Raw genomic sequence first — 8,310 nt, 5'->3', positions numbered from 1 at the left:
ATCATTGAACATTATTTGATACCGAAGAAAAGCATGCTGTCTCCAATTTCAGGCAGCGACAAGGGGCCCAGAAGAACCAGGTTCCTGTCCTGGCTTTGCCGGGGGCCTCTTCTGGCACATTAGGTAAGAGCAGCGTAGCCACCGAATTCAAGGTTGCATAAGCAGCGTAGCTCAGGCACTTCCTAACTTTAGGGAGCTAGACTTTGCAACCTAAACGCTGTGGCCACAGTTATTGAACTGAGGCTGATTCAGAACCTTGACACAGGGAGAGAACAACAACCCACAGGCTCTCCATCCTTTTATACAGCCTTGCATTTCAAGCAATTACTTGAAAAGGATGGGATCAAAAAGTTGGTGGTTGCTCAAAGGCTCTGAAAAGAGTGTCCAATTCAAAACCAAATTGCCTTTTTTTTTGTGGCTGAAGCAGTGTTTCCATCACTGTGGGTATTTTGGGTTGATACTCTCAGAACTAGAGCTGTGTGTGCTGCAAAAGAGCTGTACAAGGGCAAAAAAGATGGTGGTTTTTTCCCCATCTTGGAGAGTGAATAGATAAAGAGAGTAGGAATCAGGCTCTATTTCTAGAGTCTAGCTTTTTAATTCATTAGCTGGATGGGACTGTTCACATGCAGCCACTTTTCTCACTGGGTCAAGGCTAGAGAAGAACTGCTGCATTGCAAGGACAGAGATAAGCGAGCAAGTTGAGCTATTACTCTCCTCCGTCGCCAATTACTTCGTTCTAAGACACCCCCCCCAAAATCACATTCAATGACCTTCTGCTGCAGGGCAGGAGCCAGCCCCCCCGCCTCCACCAGCATCTGTGCCTACCGCAGGCAGCACGCTGGCATCCTTGGCTGCCTCGCAGAGACTCCCAACGCTGCGCAGACAACGCGAGGAAACAATTATACTCGCTGTTGATTAGCGAGTCTGTACTTTTCAACTCAGCTAGCGTTGACAAGTAATGAGCCCTTGTATTAGCTGCGTGGAAGGGAGTTTACTACTTGCTTATTTAAAGAACACGCTAAAAATCACACTATCTGTTTATACACATCCCACCCTGCAGGAGGGCAGAATTAGTTTCTAATGGGGGCTGAATTACTCGCCCAGCCCTCACCTTCTGCCAAAGGCTAAGTGATTAATCTAGACGGCTTACACAAAAGTGAAATACAGCCTAATAAAAGCTTACAGTCAACTAGTTTCAACAGCAGCCGGTATCAGGCTGAAATAGGCTGGTCCCGCACAGCCCCATTTCTCTGCAGTCTAACTGCGGCACTCGTGCTGTCTTGCCTAGAATCCAGGCAGCTCTTTTAATTACATCTAAAAGATGCCTGGCCTGTTCAGACTGAGAAATAAGCATTCCTGCAAGCAGAGCCAAGTAGGTGGCTTGGAAACCGCTTATTGGATTCCCCCCTCTCTTAATAAATTTCACCAGTGAAATTCCTGGTGCTGCCTCTTCCCTGCCCTATCCCCCTTCAGCCTCAGCCCAGTATCCGTGTTTCAGGCAGACTCGGTGTACAGGGAGGGCTGAACTCGACAGCCTCTCACGAGGACTACTCCCAGGTGACTGATTTTCACCAAACTCCTAAGGAACACAGACTTGCAACCGCTGTTGAACTTGCGCAACAAGCTCAAAAATCGTCAAGTAAGGAAAGGCGGAGATCACACAGCCTCGGTCTCAGCCAGGTTTCCCGAGCTAACAACCCCAAACAAGATTTTCCTCAATTTCTGCCTTCTTTAAATACAGATTTCAGTAAAGATAATTTACTTTCCTCTTCACAAATGCTGCACTGCAATTTCCCCTCCTTCCAACCCAAAACACTGTTCAACAGAGCATAAGATACTTCCAGCGTGAGAAGATGCTCAGGCAATCTGATTTCCCAAAGACTTGGGATGAGCCATACGTACCTGGAGCTCCCGCTGAAGATGGTACCATCTGCGTCAAATTCCTCAGCTAGTCTGATCAACACCTTGCCCTCTCACGCGCACTTTGGTCAGTATCTTTCAATAAACTTCAGAGGGGATAGTATTTCCTCCCCTATTTTAAAATTCAAAAAGCTACAGGACCATGAGTGGAAACCTCAGGCAAGTCTCACTGAAGACACCCCCCACATGCTAGAAGTTTTGAACCCTGGCAAGCAATGCTGCGTTAGTGGTGACTGCCCTGTCACCTGCCCCCATCAATGGCAAGGGTCCTTAACAGCTTAACAAGCCCTAGTACAGCATCATCAAACATCTTAACTTAAACAAAAAAAAAAACCAAAAAACAATGGACATGTTGGTTATACTGGCACCACCTTAAGCCCTTAGATCTACAAAAGGGAAGGATCAGGCTAACCCCCTCCATGCTCAGCGGAGACCTCATTCACCAAATCTCCTCCTAGGAACATCCACCTCCTGTCCTACGCCATCACGGGAGCTGCTTTCAAGAATACTAGTGCTACTTCACAAGTAAGGTTAAAAAAAAATCTCCCATCTTCAGGGGAGCAGACAGCACTTTTTAAACAGAAAATTCCTTTTAATTTTTTCTTGAGCCAAACATGTCATGAAAGGACTGCCGCCTTGAGCTGTTCTTCCTGGCTTGAAGAACGCACTGTCAAGAATTGTTTTCTTCAGACTGCTGTCCTCCTGTAAGAACTTAGAGAGCAAAACAAAGTTAATTTCTCAGTTGAAGGGCAAATCTTGGACATTACAGTCCCAGCAATTTATTTTTTTTTTTTTTTTTTAGCTCTTTCCACATCCCACGTTGAAGGTCCAGGAAGACACAGCTTCTTCTTGGCCTTCAGTTCATCCCTTTTCCTATCACTACCCAATGGACGTGGCACAAAATCCATGGAAGCTAGGATAGTCCTGCTGCTAATTTACCAGAAATTGCAGTTGTTCTCCTCTCAACATTCATGGACAAGTTGACTTCATGCTGAAAGGTCACACAGTAATTTCACAAAATGTAGCCTAAAATACATCCATCTATAACTGTCTGCCACCTAAATGTGATTATTTCTACCACCTAACCATGCAGAGTACATCAGAACGCAGCCCTTCAACACCAGAGAAATGTTCTCTGTTCTGGTATCAAAAGGCCGATCTAAGAAACACTGTCTCCACTGCAAAATGTAAAATGAACAGCCTGAAATCCTGCACAAAGTAACACCTACAGTACACAGTAACACCTACCTACAGTATTTAAAATACTGTGCACTTCAATGAACAGAGCAAGCCTTACCTTTCTGCTCTGTGCTTAGTCGATGTAGCCTATATTTGCAGGTAACACAGGCCCAAGAGCTGGTTTAACACCGAAGACATTACAAACAAACAGAACTTGAAAACTAAAATTGCCATTAGTATTTAATTGCCTATAAAAAAAAAAATAAAACTAGCACTTTCAGTTTACATCTCATTGCACAAGATCAAAGCTGGCCTTCAGTCTAAGCCCAGGACAAGACCCTGACCTACAGACAGTGAAGAAGCATACCCAGACCGACAGAAAAAAAAAACATGGACGAGCCATTAACTTTCAATTCACACTGCACATGTCTTTTTAGTCTTATCAAAAGTGAAACCCATCACAGAACTCTCCGCTCAGGGCCTACAATCTTCACAAATATCAAATTACATTTTCAAAAACATGGAAACAACTGAAGTCCTGGCGAATTCTACACTTCTCCGCATAAACCAAGAAGCAGCAGAAGCACTTGTTAAATTCAACAATCCGCATCAGCTTTATTAGATCGTTACATTTACAAGAATTAACGGTAACGGTGCAGCTGCAGGGTATTGCGTCTTCTCCAGGCAGCACGACGTGAGCCACCAATGGTGTGGTGGAATTTGTGGCCCTTGCCAAGACCACGACTCTTCCGCCCGGCCGATGTCAGCCCGCGCATCTCTCTGTGCTTGTGAACTGGCTTGGTGATCCATTGGGTATCAGGGTTGCGCCTGATGGTCTTATGGAAGGGATCAATCAGGATCACTTCAAAAAACTTGTAAGTGGAATCTTCACCCACCCAATACGAGTTCAAGACTCTCAGAGCCCCACAGTGACGGCCAGCACGTTCCTAGAGGGGGAAAAAAAAATGCAAAAGGCTGTAAAGTTATGGATGCAGGGCACCCTTCATGCAGAAAGATATGGGTAACTCAAACCTAAAATTTTGTAGGTGCTAGAAACTTCAATTTTCCCTGAGAAACCTTCTCTTCCTAAAAGAACTGTTCCCCTTCCAGTTGCAAAGACACAAGAAAAAGTAGTAACTGAAAGGAATGCTGTATTAAAAAAAAAAATTAAAAAAAAGTAAGAAAAAGGCTGCTTGGATTCTTACATGAAACAGGTTTTAAAGAATGGAAGGAGGAAGGTGCTTGCTTGACAAAAGAACGAACTACTCTGTACACAGAAGCACCCAATAAATAAATACACAAAGTTAAAAATAACTTTAATGTGAAGACGAACACACAGAGCACAAGTTTACTTGGGGACACAGAAAAATCTTTTGTGGGAAGTTATGAAAGAGTGATCAATTTGCACATCCAAAGCTACATCGGAAAAAGACATTTCTGCAGAGAATAAGCCTGTACTCATAGGAGAAAAGAAACAGCTGATGTAACAAGTCTTTGTTCCACTGCTGGTATAAATGCTTTCTGTTCCTACCCTCATTTGTGGTTGGAAAGAAGCAGTCTTAGTTTAGAAAACAAAGTAGAAAATATAAATTATGCAACTCCATCTGCCTCTCCTGTCAAGAATATTCCTTATTTAAAACACTAAATGTGTGTTTAATCTTAGGACTTTATCGTACATGGGAAAGTACAAACCAATGGAGCCCACCCATCTTCTATCCCAACATGAACCCTACCTACTACTACAGCCTTCCACTAAACAGCACTTGACTGTTTTCTGCATATATAATAAAATTCCTTCAAGTCCTTGTTTTATTCTAGTTATGCGAGAGCAACACATATTAAACATTAAAACATCAACCACCCTCAACCAGCTTGTATGCGGGGATGGCAGCTACAATCCAGGTTTTATATCTCTATAACTTTTCTATCTGCAAAATATAAGTCTTCCAGGAAAGAGCAAGTCACACTCAGAAAATTGCATACTGTAAATGAGAGCAAACAAGCTTTTCCATAAGCTGCCACCACAAGCGAGCATGTGATTAGCCATCAGTTACGGGGGAATAGCATACATGAAGAACATGCTATGAGCACTGAAAACACAGAACTGCATTTTTAACTTGAACTCACAATCTGTATTTCTTTAAAATTAGCGTGTCCCATTTAATTTTTTTTCCCTTTAAAAAAAAAAAACCCCGCCATATGCAACTTGCTGAAGGCAGTCTCCATTCTTTTACAATGTCTCTTTTTGAGAGTTCAGACTAGTACTAATTCTAACTCACTGAAAGAGGTTGTTTTTTTCCTAAAGATGAGAACTACACCTCCTCAATGCTACCACTGTGACACTATGAAACTTAAAAGATTTCACCAAATAAAAGTTTCTGTTTTGAGTATTTTTATTTCTCATGCCTAACCCTTTATTTTACTGGGGCTTATACTAGCTGTATGTCTATTTTTCATTACAAATAAGTATACGCTATGAACTTCCAATAAACCATGTAAGTAGCACTTTCCCCAGGCTCCATTTGTAAAGTCTGAATAGTTTTTTCATTTGTCTCAATATAGCTTTTCAAGACATTCTGGTGCTCTCCTGCCATCGGTATTCATGGTCTTTTACTCCCAACACATTAATAAAATGGTTGTTTGGGGTTTTTTTTGTCTCTGAGCATTTTCAGCTCTTACAGACTAAATAAGACCTTCCTACTGTCACATTTCTGAGCAATAACCAAAATAGTCACCTCTGCTACAGACTGAAGACTCCGGGCAAACTTCAGCTGGTTAACACCATGATGCACAGGTTTACCATAGGTTGCACCTTTCGGGACTGGGCGTTTACGACCACCACGGCGAACACGGACACGGTAGATAACGTAACCTAAAAGAAATGGTGACTTAGGAACTAGAAAAATTCTGTAGTGTAGCAAGTGCAAATCACAGCCAGGCAAGTTTGCTGCCCGCACTGCATTTCCAACCCCAAAAGCTTCACATGAAAATTAGGTCATTATACCAATCTTCACCCAAACCTACAACTGGAGGTGGCTAGCACAAGATGTTTTTATTATTTCCATTAAAACTGAGTAAGGGAAGCAACTATTTTTTACTTCCAAACCAGAGTTTGTGTCACCTTTCCACTATGCAGTTCAAAATACACTAAGAACAGCTACAGCTACGTTGTAACAAAAAAAACCCTCCCCACCTTGAAACACACAATGAAACAACCACCCCAAAACTAAAATCCCGTATTCTGATAGTGGCATTCATAAAGCACTGAAGCACAAGCCACCCATGAACCCTGCTGAAATCTGATCACTGAAAAATGAGGAAAATAAACAAACTTCACAAACAGTAAAAGAAGCGCGGACTCTTAGCTTTATATTTTCATAGTGAACAAACACATCGTTTCAAGGATTTGCCCAAGTTGTAGATGGATGGCCACTTTCCTCAAGTTTCTTTCACTGACCAGTAACTGTTTTTTAATGACAGCATCAACTACGTCATCTTGCTTACTCAAGCACGTGTATACAACCAAAGTAACGCATGATAAAATCTGGGTGGAGAAGGGACACCCACCAAACCTAGGACACTAAAAGCATCAGTCAATTCTGCAGTGGTAACACAGCACAAGAACTAAAGCCAAAGCCCATTTGATCTCCATCTGCCAAAATGGCCACAGATAGCGTGAATTCAAAATTACATGAAGTAAGGCTTTGGGTTGTCAGCACTGCTACCAATTTAACATATTTATAATATTAAGTTAATTTCATGCAGGACAATTCTGGTTCTTGGGGAATATTTAGGTTTCAGATTTTGTTATTCTACTTAAGGAAGGAAGCTGACATAAAACTCAATCGCTCCATCACGAAGCACATGGACTTCACCTCTACGTCTCATTACCTTGCTTGGCCTTGTACCCCAGCCTGCGAGCTTTGTCTGGTCTGGTGGGCCGGGGAGCTCGGTGCAAGGCAGACAGCTGGCGATACTGCCAACAGCGGACGCGGAGGAGGAACCGCATCACATCCGACTGCTTTTTCCTCCATAGCTCCTGGATGTACTTGTAGGCACCCATGTTGGTCTACCTGCTGGATTGAGAGGACAATGAAGAAAGTGCACCAAATATGATTCCTGATTTGCACAGCTTCCAAGAGAGACATCACATAAAACCAAACATGTAACACCACTGACACACGGGATGCTCTCAAGCCTCTTTATACCATGGGTGCATCAGGTAATACAGCTCACACCTGGCAGCCTCCAACAGGACACATGGCAGGTACCAGTCTCTTCTTTCTTTTCATATGTGCTTAAGTATTACACTCTTCAGCTGAGGATTTTTCAGATGTTTACCTCAGATACTACCAAAATCGACAGCAAACATCTGAAACAAGTTGTAAATATTAATCTATAAAGACGCATGTGACTGTAAGCGGTGTGGTCTTTATTTTTAATGGGGTTTAATTATCTCTAAAAACATCTGAGCTCTCACACACCTGCAGTGAGCAGCGGATGTAAGTGAACTCCACTGAGCCACCACCCAAAGCACCATCAGAAAAACTAATTTTATTTGCACCAAAAAAACCCCTGTTTAAGCGTGATTTTCTGTACCCCTCTCTGCCCAACCACGGCACAGCTCTTACCATCCCAAGCTACCCCTTCTCCATACCCCCATAATGGCATAAAGCGCCACAAGCCACCCGCAAACCCAGCGTCAAACCAGGAGGCGCGGCCTGTCATCACCGCGCACCCGCTACGCCGCGGTGCACGGCCTCCCGCCCGCACCGGGCAACCCCGGGTTCGACCCAGCGTCTCCCTTGCCTACCCGCCCCACACCCCGGGCGGCCGGGCCGCCCCGACGAGGGCCAGCCGGTGGGGCCTCCCCCACCAGCCCGCCAGGGCCCGCCGCCCTCCCGGGCCCCGCTCCTCGCCCCGGGACACAGGAGCGGCCCCGTCCCACCCCGCCGGGCTGCCGGCGGGCGGGGGCGGCGGGGTGGCGGGCGGATGGCCGCCTCGGGCCCGGGATGGACGCGGATCGCGGGAAAGGCCAAGCACGGAAGGCCCCTCACCTGATGGCGCCCAGCACCGGAAAGGAAGAGGCCTCCTTCCCACGACCCCTTGCGGCGGCACCGCGCTTCCGGTGGCGGTGCCGGCGCCTCATGGGAAATGTAGTTCTGGGGAGGGGAAAAAAGGAACACAGTCGCCCTCCTCGCCCCGCCCCGC

The 8,310-nt window shown here is 44.9% G+C and overlaps 1 protein-coding gene across 4 annotated transcripts; it reads right to left on the bottom strand.

Moving 5' to 3' along the window:
- Positions 1-3,686: 3,686 nt before the first annotated feature.
- RPL15 (ribosomal protein L15) lies at positions 3,687-8,308 on the bottom strand. Of its 4 annotated transcripts, none has more exons than XM_074575025.1 (4): positions 8,157-8,308; positions 6,991-7,175; positions 5,835-5,971; positions 3,687-4,046 (listed from the first exon to the last, which is right to left on the bottom strand). In XM_074575025.1, the coding sequence occupies exons 2-4, from the start codon at positions 7,160-7,162 to the stop codon at positions 3,741-3,743; spliced, it is 615 nt and encodes a 204-aa protein (XP_074431126.1). In that variant the 5' UTR covers positions 7,163-7,175; positions 8,157-8,308; the 3' UTR covers positions 3,687-3,740. The 4 variants fall into 4 exon arrangements, with proteins under 4 accessions (XP_074431126.1, XP_074431127.1, XP_074431128.1 ...); XM_074575026.1 differs by having other exon boundaries at positions 6,991-7,172; positions 8,157-8,243; XM_074575027.1 differs by lacking the exon at positions 8,157-8,308 and adding an exon at positions 7,308-7,466.
- Positions 8,309-8,310: the final 2 nt, after the last annotated feature.

This window comes from Larus michahellis, chromosome 2 (genome assembly GCF_964199755.1).
Source record: "Larus michahellis chromosome 2, bLarMic1.1, whole genome shotgun sequence".
Classification (NCBI taxonomy): Eukaryota; Metazoa; Chordata; class Aves; order Charadriiformes; family Laridae; genus Larus; species Larus michahellis.
The sequence above is the reverse complement of the archived record's forward strand: the minus strand, read 5'-3'. Positions and strand labels throughout refer to the sequence as shown.